Source organism: Malaya genurostris, chromosome 3, assembly GCF_030247185.1.
Source record: "Malaya genurostris strain Urasoe2022 chromosome 3, Malgen_1.1, whole genome shotgun sequence".
Lineage (NCBI taxonomy): Eukaryota > Metazoa > Arthropoda > Insecta > Diptera > Culicidae > Malaya > Malaya genurostris.
Genome location: NC_080572.1, coordinates 235,718,899 through 235,744,989, shown reverse-complemented (window position 1 = coordinate 235,744,989; position 26,091 = coordinate 235,718,899). Strand labels below are relative to the sequence as shown.

At 33.5% G+C, this 26,091-nt stretch overlaps 2 protein-coding genes across 17 annotated transcripts in view; one reads left to right on the top strand and one right to left on the bottom strand.

Annotated features, from left to right (window-relative positions):
* LOC131436191 (nuclear receptor coactivator 6-like) overlaps positions 1 to 18,660 on the bottom strand; it is a 59,115-nt gene extending 40,455 nt beyond the window's left edge. Inside the window, exon 1 of the mRNA XM_058604767.1 lies at positions 16,796 to 18,660. Within this exon, the coding sequence (XP_058460750.1) occupies positions 16,796 to 16,804 (9 nt within the window). The 5' untranslated portion in view covers positions 16,805 to 18,660. The remainder of the gene's footprint in view (positions 1 to 16,795) is intronic.
* Positions 1 to 26,091, top strand: part of LOC131436192 (high affinity cAMP-specific and IBMX-insensitive 3',5'-cyclic phosphodiesterase 8) — a 448,244-nt gene that overhangs the window by 326,151 nt on the left and 96,002 nt on the right. The window lies entirely within an intron of this gene.

Sequence of the window (26,091 nt, the reverse complement as noted above, 5' to 3'; positions counted from 1 at the left end):
ATTTGTTATGATCTTTGATATTTTAACTCTTGTTTCAAACTAAATAATGTTAATTTCTACCATTGAGATGTTTCGTTTTAATAATAATTTTTGTTATTGGTTTGCAAAACACTTCTAACCGCCCGAGAAGAAACGACTTTCGAAGTCCCTAGGTTTCAATTCATACGGTACCCAATAGCCTACCTTTTGGACCATTTCCATTGCTTTTAAACGTTGGAAAATGGGTGGCTGAGTAACTCCAAGTGATTTTACAAACTCTTCTCTCGTTTGCGATAGAGATTGTCGGGTAAGCAATTTCTTAAACCCGAACCCAAACCCGAGAATAATTTTTCTTCCAAACCAGATAAAACATAAAAATCTTCACCAGTACCCGAACCGCACCCGAAAAAATTCGAGTTTCCAGGTTTGCATACCCGAAACTCGACCGAATTTTTGAACTCGTACCCGTTAAAAATGGAAAAATTGTCACACGTACCCCATCCGCTCCCAACCCGAACCCGACAAACATATTTTTTTCTGAATCAGAACCCGACCAATACCCGGGCTCGGGTCGAGTTTTTTTGGTACACATATCCGAAACCCAACCATCTCTAGACAACCATTTCGACAGACTTCCTGCAATTCTTCCTCTTCAAACTATGGTGGTGCATTGGCTCGTTCTTCGTTTTCTAAATCATCACTTTTAAACAGTGAAAACCTCTTCGGACACGTTTGCTCAGCTAGTACATGCTCACTATACACACTTAAAAAAACCTGTGATTTTACATCTTATTAGATGCACATAAATGGAGCATCGCAGTACACGCAAATTCACGTGGAAGAACATTTAATATTGTGTCTAAAACTCCATGCATGAAATTTGTTGAAATAAAAAATGAATACTGATAGCAACCGCCGCGACTTGAACCTAGAATCATTGGATCGCAAGTACGTATGTTAATCGACTGAGCCACAGAAGCATACATCTGCTTGATTGGTAAAAGGTACATTTAAATTCATACAGTCGCACCTGCTAGCAGAATGCAAGTTACAGTTGAAACCAGTAAAATTCAAGCTCATCTAACATTAAGTCATTACAAATAAAATTTTCCGTCATTTGACAAATTAGGTCTTTATGAATTACATCGTATGAGGAATTAAGTCACCTGTAAAATTCAAATTTTTTAGAGTGTACGCTTTCACCAAAATACGATGGCTTTTGGCGGCTATTTTCTTCATATTGAATTAATGAAGAAGAACTTTCCGCCAACAACTTGCCAAAAAATTCGACATTTTCACACGATATTGAAGCTTTAGAATCAATTCAATGAGGCAAATTCATCAACAAATCATCGAGAAACAAGCACTTCACATTAGGCGCGAAAAATCTATCGCCGATTGATCTAAATTGGCCTGCTAGTTACCTAAGAATCTAAATAAACAGCCTACTGGTATTCAATATAATCAAGTACTACTACTATACAATACTGAACACACCGCACACATACAAAAGCGACAATCCAGTGACTATCCAGCGGTCTACGAGGAATCCTCGCTCTCAGCCTGTGACTACAACTGGGATTGGCGCGTGAAAACATAGGTCAGTTCAAACCAATTTTTCAATGGCGAAATCGATTGGCAGTTAAACTATATAAATCCATCAACAAATGACTGAGTTGTAAGCGTTCGAAATTATGACAGAAAAAGGTTACGCGGTTAGTTTTGCACTTTTTAACCCCTTCACGACCATAAGGTGTGCAGGACGAAATATGTCAGCACAAGACAATATTTTAGCTATTGGGGTGTGAATTAAGAAAATATCACCAGAAAAACATAGCAGGGTGCATAAGTTTTCTATAATTTCATGGAAAATATTTTTCCCTATGATTCTTAGAAATAAATATAAGAAGAGTTGGGTTTATTATATCGTAATTTAATTTATTGCTTTAATTCCTTTAATTATCAGAATAATAAAATGAATAATTACTTATGGCATTCTACGAAACGTTTTCATGTATTTGTGGACGTTGCACATAACACATTTGTTAGGTGTTCTATTTTCTATACGCCATTTTGCACAAACTGTTTTAGTGCAATAAAAATTGATAGTTCTTTTTACTTATTCGTTCAGAAACCCATTTGTCGCCTTGCAAATAAGTTTTCTTTAACGTTCAGTGAAAACAAACATCGATTTATTAGTAATTGAAGAATCTATAACGATTTTTATAGAAAGGAAACATATTTCCCTTGAGCGTTAAGGTGAAATGAAGCGTCAGTAAATGCGCGCAAAATTTTATCCGCTTCAGTTGAACGAACCGTCGCACAAAGCATAACAAGAAAAATCGACACATAGAAACCAGAACTTTTTTCAGTGATTGAGCGCAGTGGGCTTACCTCTCGTTATGTTGGCTTGTAAAAAAGACTGGACGTAATGAATTTTTGAAGCATTCACACTTTGAATATATGCTAATTCAATCGTTATTGTTAGTGATTACTCTTACACTAGAGCTATGCATCATGAATAATTATGAATGACTAACATGAGGTTATATGTATATGTATTGACTAAATTGCTAACCATGTATATGCCAGAGTTTTGTAGCAAGCGTGGATTCTTCTTCAAAAGAACGATTGAAGACAAGAGAACATTGTTTGTATCATAGGTTATATAAAAGTTATATTTTCAAATATTCTACATGAACGATAATACCTGGCTTGTATTCATTTCATTCAGTAACCTGTCAAGGTTGCAGTTTTAGTTTTTCTTTAAAAATTGCTACAATCTAAAATAATACCTATTATATGATATTACACAGCCAAGCATTATTGCTTCAGAAACATCAATGCATTGAGCTCAACAGAGTTGGATATTTTTAGCATTATAAATGACAGTTACTTAGAAAATAAACGATTTCTTACAATACCCATTTTATTGCATTCAACTCGTTTTCATTTTAACACAAAACCCAATGCTGCATAAATTCGCGTCATTATTTGATATGTAATTTTTGCTCACGATATAATGCCACTGAACCCACCGTGCATTTCTCACACCACCTCAATACGAAACAGCAGTGCGCAAGCAATAAAAAAAATGCGGAAAAGTTTATTTAAACTTTTTAAAATTTCGGTTGTTTTGGCTAAAATTTCATAATTTTGAGTTCCATTTTCAGATTCTTTGTGAAATTCTGCTACAAACACTACTTTTCAGTTTTAAAATCATCCCCGTGGAATGGAACAGTAACCGTTAATACATTTCAAAAACCAATTACGGCACGGCAAAGCAAAATTTCATAATTCTAAGAATACTTAGTTGTGATAAATTTGACTTCGAAAACTTAAGTGTTTTTGGCTTTTAGAAAATCGGTCGAGTTTTTGAATAATTGATCAAAAACGCGATTCACGCATTCCGCTAAATTTCACCTTAAGGAGTAATATTGCAAAAACATTGTTGTTTACACTTCAGATAAATTACACATACTGATTCTGAAACTGTATGCTTTTCAAAGCGTAAGTGGAAACGTGGCACTGGAATGAAAATCGAGTTACGCCATCTGTTAGAAAACGGCACAAACTTATTTATACACCTATTAATAATACAAAGGAGTCATATCGGACAAATGACGCGGGTGGGGATGCAACTAGAGTATTGAATCGTTGATTGTAGACAAGACTGTGCCAATTTTGTCTCCATGTAATGCCATTTTCTAGCCATTTAGGTTTACAATCACTTCAGTAATGCGCAGGTTTAAGATGGCTTCATTTTACTGTCGGGAACTCATTCTGTTCTTCGACATCTGATAGTGGATCCAGGATTTACCATTAGTTACTGATCGGCGCTAAACGTTCACTCAATTCCGTATCAGCATGCCTAAACACGTTTCCAAAGTGCGCTTGCATTTGTATTTTTGGCCTAGAATTGACATGCGTGAAAAAGTAATTCTTTTGGGTGTAGATTTTCACCATGTGGCCCAGTACTAATCCTGCTAGCACGCACACCTTCACGATCCGATAACCCCCAGATCACACAATTACAATATTGCAATTGTTGTGTCACGCCGAACCGTAATTGGCTTTTAAAATGTATGAACGGTTACTGTTTTGTTCCACGGCGATGATTTTAGAACTGAAAAATGAAGTGTTTGAAGCACAATTTCACAAATAATGAAAAAATACCAATCAAAACTTCAGCCGAAATAATCAAGTTTCAAGTGAATTTCATAATTTTTTTCTGTATTGCTTGTGCGCTGTTGCTTCGTATTGTGGTGGTGTTTTAAATGCACGGTGGGTTCGGTGACATTATATCGTGAGCAAAAATTGCATTTTACATTGACACCAAACAAAGTAATCCGCCATTTTGTAGTTATAAAACCTTTTTAAAGTAACAAAAAACGAAAAAAAAAGTTGAGGTCTAGCATTTTACATGCAGAAAGTGTGTGCAAAATTTTAAAATAATTGGTAAAGAAGTTTTCGAATGACACGGATGGACACGAACTTTCAACGCGTTTAAAGTTCATTGTCTATCAAATCGAAGGAAACAATTTATTATTCTAGGGGGCTCGGGGAGTCTATAACACTTTCAAAAAAAATTCAATTTTTTTTCTTTTATATTTTGTTATATATAAAACATTTCAAGAATGTTTTGTCAATCGAAATGGAAATCTTGGGCCTGTGCACCGAGCTCTTGCTTCTTCGCAGAATGGGATAAGTATAGATAAAGGCCCATAGCTTCCAGAATCTCGTTCCAATAGACTTGAAAATTTCACAGAATATTCTTGAAGTGTTTACTATAAGAAAATATCAAGAAAAAATAAATGATTTTTCGAAAGTGTTAGACCCTATCCGCCATTTCAAATTCACATTATTTATTATATATTAGATTATTGTTTACCTGGCATTTCAGAAGAAGCTAAATTGTATCAACACGCAAAAAAAGTTCTCTGATTTACATAAAATAAGTTATTTTAAATGTACTCGGAAATCCTATGAAAACACCAATACTGCATATTCATTTTTCAACCACGCTCTGTTTTGTGAGGAAACGTTACATGATCGATTCTGCTAGAGGAATTGAAACAATGTTTCTGTGCATGTGTATGAGAGTAGGTATGTATAAAAACAAGAAATTTTATCACTCCCCGAGTTGGCAGCAAATAAGTTGCATAAATCAAAGCCCATTGATGCGTAGAATGAGCATAAATTTTCCGCCTTTTCCAACGCTCTCAGCACTCATCGATTGTCACAGATCATTATTATTACTGCCGTCATCAACAGCATAACCAGTTGTGCACAAACGCAACATAATGGAGCGCGGTAATCGTCAGTCGGTGGCAACTTGCATGTCGACAGTTCAGTTCAGTACACCACCGGCAATTTATCTCACTAGGTTAGGCAAACAAACATCATGATGCCTGTTGATACGGTGCTGGATGCTGCCGCGACTGTTAGATGTAGAAAGAGGGAAGGGAGGATGACTAGGGCCACCAGGTGAGTGAGCGGCCAGATTGTTCACCGCCCGACACTGGCGGCGGGCAGAAGTGAGTGATTACCGAAGCCGAACCATTATATTGAGCAGCTCTTTTTCCGCACATTGGACACGACGAGTGTGCCTTGAATTGTGAAATGGCTTTATTACAATAATGTGTGCGGGATGTTTACGAACGGACGGACGGACGGACGGACGGACGGCCGGCCGGCCCACTGACCTGAACGGGAGCTGAATTGCATTTGTACTTACTTCTAATTACAACGATGACCCCGACAAATCAATTGGATGCTAAAAGGTTGTGATTGACGTTTCGAAATATAAGGCCAGCTTCATGAAAATTATCTTCCATTCGGTACGAAATAATTTCGGTTTTCTCGATGAAAAAACACCACAAATGGATTGTACCATGACAGAAGGGCCTACAGTTTCGTTTTGTATCCTTTTTCACTCGCGAATTGCCATAATCTATCTGATAATATTCGAAGACTAACCACAAGCTTTTGATTAATATTGGAAACTTTGAAGAAATTGCTATAATGGCTCCGTAATAATCAAAAGAGAAAGTAAAAAAAAGAGAGGCTCATATTTGCAGTTAAGCCTTAACATCCTGCTCCCAACTCGCTTTCGATCCAACACGAAATTCTCATTGACAACGAATTTTGTTATTAAAATCATAAAGTTTGTTTCTATTTATCTATCACCATCATTCCTCAAGGCCAGCACAAGGAAAAAAAATTAAATTGGTTTTAATAACAAGTTTATTAGCCAAAATCTCATGAGAAGTGTCAAAGCAAAACAATCCATTAAAAAGCTAAAAAGGACAGTCTTGTTGAAACTGCTTGCAAATTGTTTGGATGTTTTTCGCATGTGTTACGATATATCCATATATAAATTTCTAAACCGATATGTAAAAATGACGTAAACTCTTAGTGGAAAGTGTATTTATTCAGAATTTGTGCGCATTTGAAGCGATTGTGCGTAATAATGTTTTTACGCGGAACAGTGAAGTGAGTTTTGAATGTTGCACGCGATTTTAGAAGAAAAATTTTCAAAAAGAAGTTTATGTTTCGTTTATGTCTTTTTCTCCAATACGACATCGTATTTATACCTGCCACCTAGTGGTTAGTAGTCATTACGGTGTGAACGTTTTTTCGGTGACAGTGCGCCATATAGCTGCAACTTGCAGAAGCCAATTCAACCATTTATGTTGGTTGAAAACAAAGTGTTATTTCTCTAATTCAACTAAAAAAATAGTTGAATGGAAATGAGGTGCGCTTTAGCTTAGAAATGACAGCACGTTTAATTGGTGAATTTAACTAAAAAAATAGCCATTGCAACAAATATTTTATTATTATCAAGGAAATGAGAATTAAAAAATCTAAATTAGCAAAAGTAAGATTTTTTAGTTGTCTCAAAAAATAACTAAAATCAGAATATCAACTTTTTTTTCGCTAAAATGCTGATTTCGGTCTTTCCGTGTATAAATTCGAAGATGTTCGTTGGTTATTTGTTCGAAGTAAAGCAAAATATTAACAATGCATTTCCGTTGCGGAACTTGACCATCTGATGCAATCGATTTAGAATTTTTTTAGAACGGGGGTTGAACATTTGCGACTGATTTGAAAAAAAAAACTTAGTGTAGGGGCCAGCAACTTGCTACTCGCGAGCCACATATGGTTCTTTGGATGTTAAGCTGCGGCTGTTTCATTTCATACGGAAATATTTATTTTATAATAATTACTAGAAATATCCTAAATTGATTATCAAGGATTAGGCGCCATTTTTATCTACTGGCACTAAAAAGCGCTTTGAATTGTCACAATCAACAAGATCTGAGATGTGTGTCTTGTTTCGGCAACATTTGCTCAAAAAATGGTAGGAAAGCGACAAAATTCAACTAGTTCTTTATGATTATCTTTAGCACTGAAAAGTACTTTGAATGGGCCTTGCTGGACTTTGTGGCTGCCTTTCTACCGGTTTTCGGTGCCATCGTGCTGACGGTGTCTCGTAAGTTCAGAGTAGCTGCTTTAACTTAAATGACGCTATTTTTTTTCCATAAATACGTTTATTTCTTAAATGACGCTATTTTTCACTTCACATTTCATTTTATACCTGCTACTGGCAACGGTGTACGGACAGCCTCTTTGCCAAAATTTCGTTTCCTGTTCGCAGAACGGAAAACAGCGAGACGACAGGTCCTCGATGTTGCTCTCGTGTGTCTTGTTTCGGTAACAGTTGCTCAGCAAATGGTAGGAAAAATTAACCACTCAACTTTCATATGGATGCTCATTTATAGATGCAGATATCTCGCGTTCTGATTGGCTGGTGCTGTCATAGATTAAATCAAACAGGTTTTTCAAAAGTGTACTATTGAAAAACTTCAATGTTGTTGCAGTACACGTTCAATTTGAAAATTTTCGATTCTATTGGTAGTTAGATTATATAAATCCTTCCACAGATCACTGAGCTATGAACTTTTTGTTTTTTTTTACGTCGTTACCTGTAATGACGACTTGAAATTTTCGTGAATGAGTTCGTGAAATAGACCAAGTAAGAGTCTGAGAAATCGGTGTGAACACTATTTCGACGTTTTTGACAACTTTTTTCGGTGCTTCCGGAATAGGTAAAGTCAACCGGCCTCTCCCGAATAGAAATCCTGGGTGCGGGCCTCATACATTCAAATAGAATCCGAAAAAGTAAACGAATAATATTGAGAGAATATAATCAAATCACTTTCGATCAGCTTTTCCAGATCGTGAAAAGTCTACAGACAGACTCCTAAAGCTCGCCCGGTCGCATTTTTTTTCTCTTTCTGTTTTGTCCACCTTTTGCTCACCGAGTCTACAATCAATAATTGCAGTATTTCTCCGGTTGCAGACCTTTGATCTGGCATCGCTGAACTATAAACCACAGTTCGTTTGTATTTGCCATATCGACTGGTTAACAGCGATGTCAACGGAAATCTTCATAAATGTACGGATTCGGAAATTTTCTACGGATGTACGGATCCGTAGATAAAATCTACGAAAACTGGAATATTTCTACGGAAATTAGTAATTGAATACATTTTGTCAGAGCAGTCAAGAAACTGACCACTTTCACCTTAGTCTGAATTTATAGCGCAATATAGCGATCGAACTAGAGCAACTGTAGATTCGAATTACTTTGACACTGTTATAGAAGAAAATGAATATGAATTTGCTGACCGTTTTCAACTATTCAAAGCCAACAAACGATTCTAGCTTGTATAGTCGACACAAATAGTAACGACATTCATTTTTAGTCATTTGGAGTTAATTAGTCTTAGTATCAGAAATTTTGTTTTATTAAAGTACTATTTATTGTTGATAAGTAAATACTTTGTGGCTTTTTAAAAAGTTTGAAATTTTTGGTTCTTTTGACTCAAAAGGTAGCCACGAAACAACCGCAAATTTCCTGGATCATATTCACCGGGTCCTTGGTTTACATCCGTAAATAGTCAGGAACTAATTCAAATCATTACGACCATAGCGTTTCGCATTTCACCGACTGCATGATACAAGTGCAAACTGGGCCACTATTTACACTCGAATATATCCGCCGCAAAACGAGTGCGAGGATCGAACGTTTCCTGAGTCAAGAGACAGATTAAATTAGTCTACCATGTCCACCGTGTCCGAGTTGAGTAACCAAAACCGGTAAGGTAAGCAGCGGCACACGAATCAAGGTGCGAGAGTTGTTTTGCAAAATCGTGAAAGAAAAAAAGAACAACACAGAAAACAAGCTCCCCGAGGAATTGAACATCAGGCAAGTAGTGAAAGGGAAACGAAAATCGGAACAGTACCACACAGAGCCAAAGGAAAGCCGTACGCCAAGGAACATATTTCGGATGGTGTCTCTCGAGAATGTGACACTTGCTGTGCTGTTGGAGGAAATGGAATTAATCACTATGATGAATGGCCGTTACATGTTCACACTGGGATACCGAATGTGGCGAAGAAAGTGTCAACAATGTTATGTGAATATTTTTAATTAATATATTCGGTAAAAACTTAGCTCTTGTAGCTAGGCTATAAAATCTATCTCAGCGTAGTTGGTTGCCAAAGAACATTGAAAATTTATTTTTTTGAATTTTCAAACATCATGCTAACACAGATTGTAGTTTGTAAGTCAACCTTATCAATTGGTTTGTTGTAAGGAGTGTATCGAAAATAAGCTATCCACAAGTTTTTCTTTCAAATTATGATGAAAAACGATATTTTATTCAAACTAAAAATTGATCCTTTATTGAAAGAGGTTAAACTTGAGCATAATCAAATATATTATATATCAATATGAATCACTTTAACGAGTTCAACACAAATCGAAAAAGACATCACAGTAACACCATCTCTTGACGGAAAAGGCTCTTAGATCAGTTATGTTTAATAGTTTGCGTTTAGCGTGCACCCAGAAGTGAAATGTCAAAAATAATTGAGCATGATGCCCACATAGAGGTGTGAACATTTGTATATTTAAATGTGTTTTTTTCTGACGAAAGTGAATATCGCCTATAAATAATGTAGAATTACGCTCTTTTAGACCTATCGTTTTCACTTTCAAGAGTTATGAAGTAGTAATTAACCTTGCTCATGAATGTTATGAATTGTGCTGAAAAGACGAAACCTATAGGCTGTGAAGGCAATGTTTGGCAGATCACTTCTGAGCACAAAATTAAAATGAAATGAACGGTGTATTACAAGTTATTTTAATTGCGATGTTTTTTTTATTGCGTTCATGACATTGAATTTAAATTAGCTGCACATTATCTATTCTCACAGGGAAAGATAGAATGTAACAAAAAATTGTCATTTTTTATAAATTGTCTATGAATTAAAAGTATATACTAAACGATCTGCCCCTTGCTGTTAACTGTTTTGTTAAACAGTTTATACTTTCAATCACAATTTGAAATTTCGATATTTATTTTCTAAAAAGTAGTTAAATTTCATTCAACAGACGAACCATTCCAGTTATACTTATTACTTTTACTTCAATTGATAGCTCCCGCTGAGGCGAATTACGGTTTATTTATATACTAAATTGTTTTGTTTTGAAGCATTCATTTATTCATTAAACAACCTGATATTGTATATTTATATCACTGAAACCATTATCATTATCACAGTAAACATAAATACAAATGGATTAATTTTTCAAATCAAGAAATTGTAGTACATAATTCGGAAATGTTGGTAAAATTCTGAAACTAACATTAAGATTAATTTGTTTAGCTCTGCGTTCACATCCCGATCAACACATCGTATCTAAATTATTTCTCTTTTTGATACTTGTTAGAGAATTTTGATATTTTAACTACTAACGAGACCAGACTTGTATCAGCACTTGCTATGAAAACACCTTTTTGTTATAAACTTTTCATTTCACACATATCTATATAAATATGGATTTTTATAAAAACAATGTGTTCTTATCCGAGTTAGTATCAGATTGCGATTCCTAACCGTATTTACAGCTTATTTTTTCGTGCAGTGTATATCGAGAAATATTCCATATATTTGTATATTTGTATATCAAGAAATATTCCAGTTATTTGGTTCAGTGACTGATTGGGAAAACTGTCATATGTACATTAAAAAATTTGTAGTGTATTAGTAGCCTTTTTTGCCACCGCACTTTACTATGATGTCCCTCGTGAATCGCAAGAGTGATCCATATTGATATATAGTATATTTGGCATAATGAAAACCGGATTAAATTTAAGTTATTCCTTCACGAATTTCCGAACTTTTTATCGAACACTCTTCATCAAGTTCTGTACAAGTTTTGCATCGCATTTTTTGGACATTTTGGGACCCTCTTGACGATTGCCCAGTAACGTTCGATGGGTCGAAGCTGAGGGAAATTTGGTGGATTGATATTTTTCTCAACGATATTTATACCCTTTTCCGCAAGCCCATTTGAGGATGGTTTTGGCATAGTGAGGCAAGCAAACAGACGAAAGCTGACAGCCAAATGCATGCTGTGATCTGAGCATTAAATACCATCACAAATACAGGCGTACAACACAAATGTATGTGAATAGCTTATTTTCGATACACTCCTTAACTTATGACCAAACATTTTATAAGTAAAAGTATTGAGTCAGTGTGCAGACCAAGCATTTTGTCCCACTTAATTTGGATTATTTTTCCCCCAAAAACATGAGACGACAACTTTGTCGTGGCGCTATCGTTGTCAAATGCATATGACGTTTAAGAAATATAAACTTTCAAAAGACCATGTGTGAAATTTCATGATATTTCGATCAGTCAGAAAAAAATGACAGCCATTTAAGTGAAGCTACTTGTGTTGTTTTCAAAACAGTTTCGTGTGTTTATTTATCATTGCTTCTTTACAATGTACATTGCACAATCTCATTAATGACTTCAAAAGTGTTACTCGAACTCTGTTCCATCGAGAAGAACCAGCAGATATTGGTTTGCCGGATTTAAACGTGATGATGGTGGAAGTTCTAAACGACCTTGAAGTGATACCCCAGAATTTATTGAAAGAGGCTCACTAAATTGTTCAATCTAATCGTCGTGAGATAGCTGAGGCCGTGAAGATGAACTGAGCAAAAGGTGTGTGTATGTGTGTGTGTCTGTATGTGTGCTGCCAACAAAGAGGTTGAGATCTCAGAGATGACTGGACCGATTTTGATCAAACTATTCGCAAATGAAAGATCGCCCCGTCATCCTGAACGCTATTGAATGCAATGACTGAGCGGAAACATATATTGGAGAAGTCAAATGAATGAAAAACTTACAGAAAAGATGATTTATTGGAAAAAGATACGCTCAGAGACAGGACTCGAACCTGCGTTCTTATGCATTCCTCTAATATGCCAGTCAGACACAGTAGAACGTACAGGCTTTGGGTATTCCGGGCTAACGCCCACAACTAGACAGCGGTGATTTCTTTCTTTCCCCCCACGGAACGACCGAAATCAGCATTTTCGCGAAAAATTTAGTTGATTTGCTGATTTTAGTTAGTTATTTTTTGAGACAACTAAAAAAATCTTACTTTTGCTGATTTAGATTTTTTATTCTCATTCCCTTAATAATAATAAAATATTTGTTGAAATGACTATTTTTTTTAGTTGAATTCACAAATTAAACGTACTGTCATTTCTTAGCTAAGGCACACTTCATATCCAGTCAACTATTTTTTCAGTTGAATTAAAGAAATATAATGTTGTTTTCAACCAATATGAATGGTTGAATTGGCTTCTGCAATCTGCAGCTATATGGCGCCCAGTCACCGAAACGGTAACACCTTAATGACTACTAGCCACTAGATGGCACACTACTGCCGAAAAAAATTCAGACGCGGTTGTCTTTTCTATATTGGCAGGTATAAATACGATGTTGTGTTGGAGATAAAGATATAAACGAAACGTAAACATCTTTTTGAATTTTTTTTCTTCTAAATCACTGTTTTCTTCATTCTCACTGAAAATTTTGAGCACTCGGAAAACAAAAACCGAATACAAATAGTACACCGGACGGCGCAGCTCGAAAGGTTTGAAGATACAAAAAAACTTCATCACAATTAGAGTGAAACATTCGAAATTCACTTCACTGTTCCGCGTAAAAACATTACGCACAATCGCTTCAAGTGCGCACAAATTCTGAATAAATACGATTTCCACTAACAGTTTACGACATTTTTACATATCGGTTTAGAAATTTAAATAAAGATATATCGAACACATGCGAAAAACATCAAAACAATGTTCAAGCAGTTTCAATAAGACTGTCCTTTTTAGCTTTTTAATGGATTGTTTTACTTTGACACTTCTCATGAGTTTTTGGCTAATAAACTTGTTAATAATACCCATTTCAGTTTTGGTTTTTTGTGCTGTCCTTCAGTAATGATGGTGATAGATAAATAGAAACAAATTTTCTGATTTTAATAACAAAATTAGTTGTCAATGAGAATTTCGTGTTGGATTGAAATATTGCTGGTTTGAGTCCAGGATATTCACCAACTAAACACATTCTCTAAAACTAAGAGTTTTTTCAGCAAAGTAAATTCTCAATTTGAACTAATTTTATAGTTATTTTGGAAATTTTGTTGTTAAAATCAACTAATTCAAAAACAGTAATACGAATTAGGCGCAGAGCTAATTTCGGTCGTTCCGTGCCGCAGTGGACGGCGCTTCCGACGGCGGGTCGCCGGCGCACTCGCGGCCTTCGGCCGTCTCGACCTGAATCATCTATGATGAACAGAAGATTGTGTTTGTACTAATTGAGTTGCTTATATAAAATGACAGTGTGCTATTTAGTACAGAATTTTAAAAATAAAAAATAACAATGCTATTTCACGTAATATTATCGAAATATTCGAATATAAAATTCACACATTTCGTTCGAGTTTTCCTTGCAAAACATCACTGCAAATATTACGAATTCAATAATTATTATGACAAATGTCATTATGCCAAATAACTGTTATGCCAAATATCCATTATGCCAAACGGCGTTATGCCAAACGATATTATGCCAAATGACCTTATGCCAAACGGGCCGCTCCCGATGAAACTTATGTGCTGGAAGACTTTAAACATCTAACCGGAATGTCCTTGTATACTACATGAAATGAACAGTCCCGTACCTCTCACAGAAAAGACGTGTATAGTTTCTAACCGTGTATATTTTTCTGTTGAGAACAAGCCTCTAGATGACCCAATACCAAATTTAATAACAATCTATTAACTAGTGTTTGAATAACAACTGATCGCGTTAGACGAGTTCTAGTTTTCATCACGCTATGGAAAAAGACGAGTTTTGCATTCATGCCTAAAAGCAATGGTGCAACTGAATGACTTGCGGTACCATCACCCGTATTCTCCAGATCTGGCCCACAGCGACTATTATCTATTTCCAATCCTGAAAAGGATTCTCCAGGGAAAGAAATTTTCGTCGATTGCTGAGGTCATTGCAGAAACGGAAGCCTATTTTGAAGGCCTTGGCAAATCTATTTTCTCAAAGAGCATCAAAATATTGGAGGACCTATGGGTTAAGGGCAGTGCTGTAAAACTTCATTCAATTCAATTGAAATCGAATGTGTGCACACACTGACGATCACTCTGCTACAGTAAACTTCACCTTCTAGCACACTATCTTCGCTGTCGCAGCGAAGGGGCATCATCCCGTTCTTCATTCGTTTCTCTTTCTACCGATGCTCAGTTTAACCACCGTCAGTTTATCTCTTGAAGTAACAAAATATTTCATACAATTCAATGAGAGAGCGACCTTGAAATGAGGTTCATGTAAACATTCGAATTGGTTCAAGATAGTGGATGAAAGGTAAGCCAGGCAATATTACTGAAATATCAATTACAAAATAAACATGTATTAATTGTTCCCTCTTTCAGTTTTTATTTTTAATATTTCGAAACACATCTCAATGCATTTCAAAGAGTCAAAATGATCGATATTAACTTGCTGGTGATAATTGAAAACTCAAATGAGAACCGCCACCCTCTATTTATCATTATGGTTGGAAAGAATTTTGTTTTATCGAGTTGATGTTTAGGCCTATTCATTCGCACTTACTCACTACCCACAGTGAAGACAACGAAGACAATGAAACAGGAAGACTACTTGGCACTATAAACTGAGGAAGCAAAACTTCAAGTGACTAGGCGCGGTTATTCAATTGACGATGAATTCTGGGAGCTTCGGCAACAAAAGTAAAATGAATGAGAAAGGGAAATTTCATTTTCATCTGATAATATTCGATTGAAATGAAGTTTTACCGCACTGGTTAAGGGTATCGCTCTAGATAGAGAATATACTGAATAATAAAGTAAAGTTGTAACGGTAAAAAATCGACGTTTTTCTTTGTTAGGCACGGGACTTCTCATTCCATTTACCACTGTCATGCAACGAAAGGAGCTTTCCAGGACGAAGAAAAATGTCCAAGTTGAAGAAGTTAATATACCGTGAAAAATTACGATTGTTACCATTCTCATACAACCACGATGCTCCCTTGCTACTTTGGCGTGATTTGGTATCTTGTCACTACACTAAAAATGATTTGAATTGGTATAAAGGGAATGGAGTCCATGTTGTACCGGAAGAGGCGAATACCCGGGCTCTATAAATAAAATCTACAAGCTGAAACTATAGAAAAATTTACCTTCCCTACATGAAACTTCTCTATCATTCCATAAAGACAATTGGAGTTTCAATTTAATAATTGACCCTTTTAAGACTTAGTTCTGACGCCAACTGCGTGTATTAGTTCAACCAATTGCAAAATTTGAATAGAAATGATGTGAGTAGATTTAACAATAAATTTCGAAATACCTGATACGATATTTAAAATATAAGAAGAATATGTTTTATTAAATTCAAATTGTTTTGACTATATTTCAATTATATTAGGATAAGAATTCTATGTAAAAGTGATGCTTCGACGAAGAAAAACTTTTGTAAACTGCCTTAAGAAATAAATCTACTTATTGAAAAAAAACTATAGAAAAATTTCGAAAATTTTATACAAAAGCAGCTAAGTCTGTTGCAGATAAATCTGCACAGACTCTAATGGCTAGAGTAAACTCAAAAGTTCGTAGTTTTAAGATTTTCTATTAACGCACAATTAAATGAATAAAAAACGCATCTTGGATTAAACTAACAGCAAATTTGTTTTATTCCAAATCTGTCCAGGTTTTGTCACGAACAAACCTTAATGGGTGTAGAAGTAAAAGAATGCACTTATTGAATGTGAGGTATATTCCTCAATTCGATGAATTATACTTAAATGTTGAAGACCAGAGTTGGTTAATTGTTACTTGCAAAATTCTACTCATTTTGCCCCAATAAGTATAAGTGTAGAATAACTGATAGAAATTTGCAGATTACTCAATTGAATTTGAACAGAGTTATAAGTTACTCTGATATATTGTAAAACAAAGTATTCGGAAATGAACTGAAGAAGCATAAAATGACAGTCTTATGCAATTTACATTTCTGGCAACTTTAGAAGAAATAATGAAATGCTAAGTTGATACAAGCTATCAGCGTCTCCGAAGCATAACCCACCAAAATCGGCTATCCACCACCGACCGCCAAGCCCAATACCGTTCGGAAAACGGCCAACAAACGTGCCACTTCCGACTTCGACGCAAAAAAGCCGGTTTTGCTTCACTCTCACTCTCGATTTTAACGTACCGCAGATGAAAGGGAAACTGCGTGCCGAACAAAACAAAACCCGAAAAAAATAACAGCAACTTGCAAAACAGCTAGGCGAAACGGGGTTGGTTTGGTTCTCTACCCTGTCGGAAGGTCTTGGACTTACCTTCTTCATTGTAACAATTTTCTTCGCTCACGGCCGCACCGGAGGGGGGTCCGTCAGAATCGTTGTGAATCGTGAAACAAGTATCCTTGACAGAAGAGAATGTTTCCTTGGCTCGTTGCGTGGCGGTTGCGGTTAATTTGCGGTTTCTTCGTCGATGAATCACAACACACTGTTTCCGATCAGTACAAGGCGAAATGGTTCAACCAGATGGAGAGCTTTCACTTCATTCCTTGAGAACATTTTTTTTTCACGGTTTCAGAGGTTTTTTTTTGTTTTGTGACGAACTGCACTTTGCGAAAATGCAAAATTTGTGTTATTTTGCTTTCAGTTTCACATCACACTTTCCCAACTTCTATCCAATTGTTGCACGAAGAACACTTCACAAAGTAACATTCCTTAACTTACACAATCACAAATTGTCATCATTGAGTTTCCGAGAACCGTTTCGCAATCCCAATTCGAAATATCGAGCCATTTTTTTTTCTCTCACGATTAACGATAACGTGTCGGCTTCAAGTTCCGAACGTAAACTGATGCCCTGGACGCTACCGAACTAGGGCTAAGCCTCATCCACCACCGTCACCGCCGTCCATCTGTCCAACACTGGTGAAGAAAAAAACAAACCTTTATTCAAAGAAGACTGAGACGAACATAGATGATGCTACTATGATAAACACATAGTAATCTATTTCTACGATGTTCAAAGTCACCCTTTATCTTCTTCTTCTATTTCGATTTATTCCTCGTTTCGCTTAGGTTTTTTTTTTCTTCTGAAGTTCGGGTTTAGGGTCTCTATTCACTCTTCGTTTCTTGTTTTTGTTTTCAGCTATGTTTCTTCGGCCACACCGACAATAACTTAGAAAATTCTCACCATAATGATGCTGGCGGCGAAAAGGAACTGCATTGTATTTTATGCCTGTTTGATGCTTTTCACTTATTCGTCTTAAACCTTCGACGAATGATCCGTTCACCCGAAAACAGAAAAATCCAATTCAACTTTTCAAAAACCCACTTGACTGCTTTGTCCTTTGTCCGCCACCAGTCGGATGAAAAACACAAGTGGTGCAATCCACTTCGAACCCCTGGCCAGGTAGAAGGATATTCTCCAGCTATGGCTTGAACGAAAATCCTGTTTGAACGAAAATCCTGACAAACTCAAAAACACCAACAAGGAAACGCTGAATGGTTTTCGCTGAACTCGCGATCGCAACGGCTTCACTGCGACTGACGGCATTTGGGTGGCCAATTTCGGAAGATCTGCCGCCGCAGAAACTCCAAACGCGCCAAACCAGTAAGGGAGTTCGTCCGTGAGATCGGTCTCTTTCTCCGCAAGCAGCGCGCCTTTGCAGCCTTTGCACCGCCACAGCAGCCGACCGTGGTTTCGGTTTCGGTTTCGGTCCGTACGGGGGAGAAATTCACAGAGTCATGAGAGAAAGTACAAACATTAACCGCGATCGTGCCCCGCCGACGAACGAGGCCGCGGTGGTTGTGCGATCTCCGGAGATTCGTTGAAAGTGAGTCTTGTTCGGTTATGTCAGCTGGGAGAAGGCAAGCCACTCTCCGCGGAAGGCCGGAGCGCGGAGGGTAGTGAATGGGTTGCCCGGGACCCCGGGGAGATTGCGATCGTAAACATTTGGGTTTGACCCAAGCCCCGGCGAAGCAAGTTGCGAAAGCCCTTCTGCGCCGTTTGTTTCACTGTTTGAAGAAGGGTTCAATGATAGTGTGTGACCGTCGTCCCGTTGCCGGTTGAGGTCGGAATGTTATTGAGTTGAGATAGGTCGTTAAAGCTGAGTGCGAAATGTGACGCTGTTGGATGAAAGGTTGCGACTAACGTGGCGCTTGATAAATTCGCTTCTTGTGACTAAATGGGGAATTAAACGGCTCAGCCGGCCACTTAAACGGATTTTAACTTTTATAGCTTAGGTCAATTAATAATACTTAAAAATAGGAGTGCGTAGCATCCAATGATACGGGATTCGAGTTGAAGAAAAAACCAAGACATTTAAAAAACAGAACGAATTGAGATGGTGGAGGAATAGTTGTAGAAGGATGTTCATTGCAGCTCTTTTGCAAAACAAAACTAAGACCAAAAAAATACAATCAAATAGTAAAAAAAACTTCCACATATAACACCGTAATCTTAAAAACGGCAATTAATTCTATTGAGAATCTTATGCTGTTCCTAAATTGCACTACACCGGTGTAGCTGAGGTTGCACTGAAACTTTTTCTTCACCGATACTACTGGTGTGGCACTTATCAAAAGTTCAGTTCACGCTTAGATTTTTCTTCAGAATCTCAACAAAACTAAACCCAGTGCTCGGTAATCATCTCGGCAAACATTAAAACGACTGAAATTTTTGATATTTTTCATTTGATAGATAAATTGCATTTACCGAAATTTTCGTCTCTTTTGGAAAGAAATTACCGAAATTATCGGTGTTCAGACATGCAAGTTGTTGCCAAGATTTTAGGCAATTCATTAAAATTAAATTTTAAATATAAAATGAACATTCCAGTTTATATACTTTATCATAGAAGTTATCAGATGAAAAAAGTTATCAGATAATAGAAACGTCCTTTCCCACCCGCCGTATTTCCCCGACATTGCTCCTTCCAATAAATTGTTGTAACGGTCGATGCAACATGGCCTGGCTAACCAGTACTTCTCAAAAAATATATCGATTGCCAGAACGATAGGAAAAAGTAACACTTTTTTATCCGTAAAGTTTCAAGCTTCAAACGAAAACGACACGAATTATATTGTAAATACTCCTAAAAATTTTGGCAAAATTTGTAATTTTGATACTATTATTAATTTTATTAATGTTGGTTAATTCAGTTAATAATATTACTTCTGTTAATCATGGTAATTTTATTATTTCGTAAATTTTTAAATTTTGTAAACTTTTTTAATTTTTGGTAAATTTTTTATACTGTTAACTTCGATTATTTTGATAATTTTAATTCCGTAGTTAATTTCGCTAATTTTAATAACGTTGTCAATTTTGTAAATATTTTAATTATATTATACTTGTTTCACTTCTCAAAAAATGTGTCTATTGCCAGAACGATGGGAAAAAGTAGTGGCTTTATAATTTATAATACTTTGTATATTGAATATGAAATTTCGAATGAAAACGACACGAATTTTGTATACTCCTAACAATTTTGATAAGATTTGTAATTTTGATCATATTATTAATTGTATTAATTTTATTAATTATAATAATAATGTTGATAATTCAGTTATTATCGTTACTTTTGTTAATTATGTCAATTTTTTTACTTTCGTCAATTTTGTAAATTTAGTAAAACTTCATAATTTCGGTAATTTTTTTAAAATTGTTAATTTCGTTTATTTTGTTAATATTGATTGTGTAGTTAATTTTACTAATTTTAGTAACGTTGTCAGTTTTGTAAATATTTTGATTATATTATTCTTTTTTCACATCTAAAAAAATATTTCGATTGCGAGAACGATGGAAAAAGTAGTGACTATCGATTTATAATACTTTGAATATTAAATTTGTAACAATTTTTTGTCAGTAAAGTTTCAAGTTTCGAATGAAAACGACACAATTTTTTTTTAATTCCAACAATTTTGGTAAGATTGTTAATTTTGAAAATATTATTAATTATATTAATTTTGATCATAAAAATAATTTTGTTAATTCAGTTATTAATGATACTTTTGTTAAATATGCTATTTTTGATAATATTGTTAAATTTGTTAATTTTGTTAATATTGTTAATTTTGTTAGTTTTGTAAAGTTTTTAATTTTGATAATTTCGTATATTTTGTTAATTTTGATTGTGTAGTTAATTTTGGTAATTTTCAAAACAATGTCAATTTTGTAACTATTTTAATCATATTATTATTTTTAGTTATATGAATTTTCCCAATTTTGTTAATTATGCTGATATAGTTAATCTATATATTATTATTATTATTATTATTATTATTATTATTATTATTATTATTATTATTATTATTATTATTATTATTATTATTATTATTATTATTATTATTATTATTATTATTATTATTATTATTATTATTATTATTATTATTATTATTATTATTATTATTATTATTATTATTATTATTATTATTATTATTATTATTATTATTATTATTATTATTATTATTATCATATATTTTGTTAATATGAATCACTTTCTTATCATTTTAAATTTTAATAATTATGTTAAATGTTTTAATTTTGCTATTATTGTTCATTTTGAAATTTTATTACTTTCTTTAGTTTTTAAGAATATTTTCAGTTTTTTTTTAATTTTAATCTATTTGGTTATTTTGTAACGTTGTCAATTTTCATAATATTTAAATTTTAATATAATATTAATTTTGTTAATGTAAATAGTGATGTTAATTTTGTTAATTTTGTTAATTTTGTTAATTTTGTTAATTTTGTTAATTTTGTTAATTTTGTTAATTTTGTTAATTTTGTTAATTTTGTTAATTTTGTTAATTTTGTTAATTTTGTTAATTTTGTTAATTTTGTTAATTTTGTTAATTTTGTTAATTTTGTTAATTTTGTTAATTTTGTTAATTTTGTTAATTTTGTTAATTTTGTTAATTTTGTTAATTTTGTTAATTTTGTTAATATTGTTAATTTTGTTAATTTTGTTAATTTTGTTAATATTGTTAATATTGTTAATATTGTTAATATTGTTAATTTTGTTAATTTTGTTAATTTTGTTAATTTTGTTAATTTTGTTAATTTTGTTAATTTTGTTAATTTTGTTAATTTTGTTAATTTTGTTAATTTTGTTAATTTTGTTAATATTGCTAAGTTCTTATTTTTGTCAGTTTTGTTTATGTTGTTGATTTTACTACTTTGAATAACCATATCTATTTTGATAATTTTTTATTCGTTTCATTTTATTAATTTTTCTATTTTCGTTAATATCTTTAATATTCTTATGGTTTGCAAATTTAAATAATATTATTATTTTTCAATATTTTTAATATAAATAACTTATTATAATTTATAATAATTAATTTTATTTTGATAATTGGGTAACTTAGTTGCTTTTATTAATTTTAATAAAATTGTTATTTTATTTATTCTGTCGCTTATTTTGTTAAATGTTGCAATTATTGTAAATTTTGTTAATTTGATTAACTTTTTTAGATTTGATGTTTTTTTCCAATATTGGTTCTTTTGGTTAACATGGTTTATGTTGTTGCTAATTTTAATAACGTTGTCAATTTTCTTAATATTGTAATTTTATTAATCTTTTTAATTTTATGAATTTTTCTAACTATGATAATTTTTTCTATTTTGTTAATTTTGTAATATATGCTAATTTTTTTTTCTTATTTATGTAATGTTGTTAATGTTATTAATATTGTTAATGTTTATTACAAAGTTAATGTTTCTATATTGAATAATTTTGATAATTTTGTAAATTTGGTAGTTTTGTTACCTAATATTGATTCTAAAAATATAGTATTTTTGCTATTATTGTTAATTTGGTTGATTTTTTAACTTTATCATAATTTTTTAAAATTTTTGTAATTTTTGTAATTATTGTGATTATTGCAATTATTGTAATTATTGTAATCATTGTAATTATTGTAATTATTGTAATTATTGTAATTATTGTAATTATTGTAATTATTGTAATTATTGTAATTATTGTAATTATTGTAATTATTGTAATTATTGTAATTATTGTAATTATTGTAATTATTGTAATTATTGTAATTATTGTAATTATTGTAATTATTGTAATTATTGTAATTATTGTAATTATTGTAATTATTGTAATTATTGTAATTATTGTAATTATTGTAATTATTGTAATTATTGTAATTATTGTAATTATTGTAATTATTGTAATTATTGTAATTATTGTAATTATTGTAATTATTGTAATTATTGTAATTATTGTAATTATTGTAATTATTGTAATTATTGTAATTATTGTAATTATTGTAATTATTGTAATTATTGTAATTATTGTAATTATTGTAATTATTGTAATTATTGTAATTATTGTAATTATTGTAATTATTGTAATTATTGTAATTATTGTGATTATTGCAATTATTGTAATTATTGTAATTATTGTAATTATTGTAATTATTGTAATTATTGTAATTATTGTAATTATTGTAATTATTGTAATTATTGTAATTATTGTAATTATTGTAATTATTGTAATTATTGTAATTATTGTAATTATTGTAATTATTGTAATTATTGTAATTATTGTAATTATTGTAATTATTGTAATTATTGTAATTATTGTAATTATTGTAATTATTGTAATTATTGTAATTATTGTAATTATTGTAATTATTGTAATTATTGTAATTATTGTAATTATTGTAATTATTGTAATTATTGTAATTATTGTAATTATTGTAATTATTGTAATTATTGTAATTATTGTAATTATTGTAATTATTGTAATTATTGTAATTATTGTAATTATTGTAATTATTGTAATTATGGTGATTATGGTAATTTGTGTAACTATTGTGATTATTTTAATTTTGTAATTTTCGTAATTATTATAAATATTGTGATTGTGGTTATTTTTGTAATTTTTATAATTTTTGTAATTTTTGTGAATTTTCGACAATGTCACTTAGCGCCGCTTTTACTTGATAATGGGCCCGGGAGCAAGATTTATTTGTGCGCCCCTAACTAGCTTGTTTTGTTTTTGCTCGACCGGTTCCGTCAAGGGCCTCCTAAGACGTGCCTCCACTGTAAAAGCGGCCCTGATATGATTTCACCTTTTCGTCTGTGTGATTATAATTTTTCTTTGTTTTTAAAACAGACAAAAAAGGCATGAAAACCTGCGAAGAAAACAAATGCCAAAACTACGAAAAAAATGAAGAAATTATTAATTTAATAAAAGCCAGAACAAAACGAACGAACAATATTTAAATTTGTGAAATAAAAACAAAACAGAGCATAAAAGAATCAATTCGATTCAAAGAATGACAAAAACTAAAAATAAGACGAAAAAGCTAAATCAACGAAGATAAAAACATTACGATTATGACAGAACTGAAACGAACAGTGGAAAAACGAATAGAAAGACAAAATGATTTAAACTTTTCTTTCTTCTACGTTGGTCGGGGTTTCGTAAAAACAAACAAAAATGGATAGGCTTAAAATAAGTAAACCGTAACTTTGAATAAATGAATTTAAAATGATTAAATTAATATCTTCTAACATCTCTCTACTAACAGTAAATTTAATGCACTATCGATAGCGGTTTATATTACACTGATTCCTTTTTACTTTATTTACATTTATGTACAGATCTCTGTAGCATTTCTGGCACCGTGTTGCTGGATAACGAATTCTTATGCACTTTTCTTCTAATCTAATGATTTATCAGTAATACACTCTAATCGTATCTTGGTTATTTATATGTAATTATCGTATAGTCTACATTACAACTAAACGTAACACTGCAATTTCTGACTGATTTTTCAAATTAAATTGATTGTGAACTGATAAAAATTAATTATATGCATATTCTGTAGTTTCAAACAACAATATTTGCAATATCGTGCCAGATTTTCTATTAAAAAAATATGTTTTCAGCGTAGATGAAGAACCTTATGATGGAGAACCTTTACACTTTATCATTCTTAAACGACCTTCCGAAACGATACTAGGAAAATGGATTACACAACGCATTCGGTAGAAACCATTCAAAACGAAATTTATCATGAGCAAGCATCAACTGTTCGAGCCGGGTGGCCACCTGATCAAATATACTGAAAATCCTACAACTGACAATTATCAAACAACACGAACCACTCAGCATGGGTCAAAACAAAACAAACCTTCGAAACTACCTGCACCCTGCAAAGAAAATCAAGAACTGAAATGAGAAAGAACTGTGTAAGCTTCTCGGAACGCATTTGATGGTGTTTTAATTGATGTGAAGTTGATTTCATGCTGTGGCAGCTTCCTGCCTAATTACTTTAAATTTAGGTGATCTCTGAGGAAAACTACCTTCGGACAACAAATCAAATCGGACTGTTTTGCCTTCCATTCCCATTGAGGCACTTGATGAATGTGGAAAGGATGGAATAAAACTAATCTATTCTTCTGATAAGAAGCATAAGAAACTCGGTTTTGGGACGATAAGTGGTTGCGAGTTTATGGATGATTATATTCTAGATTACAAATTGAAACCTATTCTATTGCCATAAACGGTTTAATGTTCAGTGACTTCGGTTCACACCAAACGCCGACTTTGCGCTTCCACTGCTGTTTTGCATCCATTAGTGTCAAAGTGCTGATTGGCTGCATTAGGAAAATAGTCTGCCACAACCCATTATTAGCTACTGCGATGTCGGTAACGGCGTCAACGATCCATTCGGTTCGCGTCGTGACTGGATTCGTGAGTTGAGAAAACTCGACGACAAACCACTCGAACTGTCGCTCGCTTTCGGTCGCGTCCTTTCGTTTGATCGACAGCCAGCCAGTTTAGCGTCTCGGCAAATGCACTGTCAAGTCGGTGGCAGCACCCGGAGGAACAAGAAAACCTTTCCTAAGTAATAGCAATAGCACCACTATCGACCACATCCGTGATACGTTTGCGAGTGATTCGAAATGCACTTGCTATGCGCTTTTCCCTTGCATTTCTGGTATCCTCGGTGGTTTTGATTGGCTTCAGAAGCCACCCCGGCGATAAACGAGAGCAAAATGTTTTCCCGCAACAATGGGAAATCAAATAGCTTGGGTTATCGAGAAATAACAAACATTCAGTGATTGACTGACAGATGTTTGTTATTGGAATTTGAGGTATTCTGGCAAAACAGGAAGATTGAACCGTCCCGAGGGAATAATTCTACGTCGAAACAATATTTGATCCATTTCATTAAATTATTGCTGTAAGGTTATCTGTTAAATTTCACTCAAACGCATCAGTAGCCAGGTTTTACACCAACACCACCTTACACCTTTACCATCATTTCTCTGCCCCTGGAAATGCTATTAAATTCCAGCACCTTAAACATTTTGGAATGCTTTGTTCAGTCTCAAACCCGATCGAATCGCACACAATCTCCGTTCTAATGAAATACATTCCGGCTCCGGAGAACATAGTGATAAAGATGACGCCCGCTTTATCTGATCTATCTCTTTGTCTATCTCTCTCTCTCTGCTTTTCGACATTTCTGAAGTGCCCGGTCCGGACTTACACACATCATTGGAAAATCATGCTTGCCCACCGGCACCTAATTGCCAGGGCAGTTGCTCACAGTTTGATTGATACTCAGACATGGATGCGCAT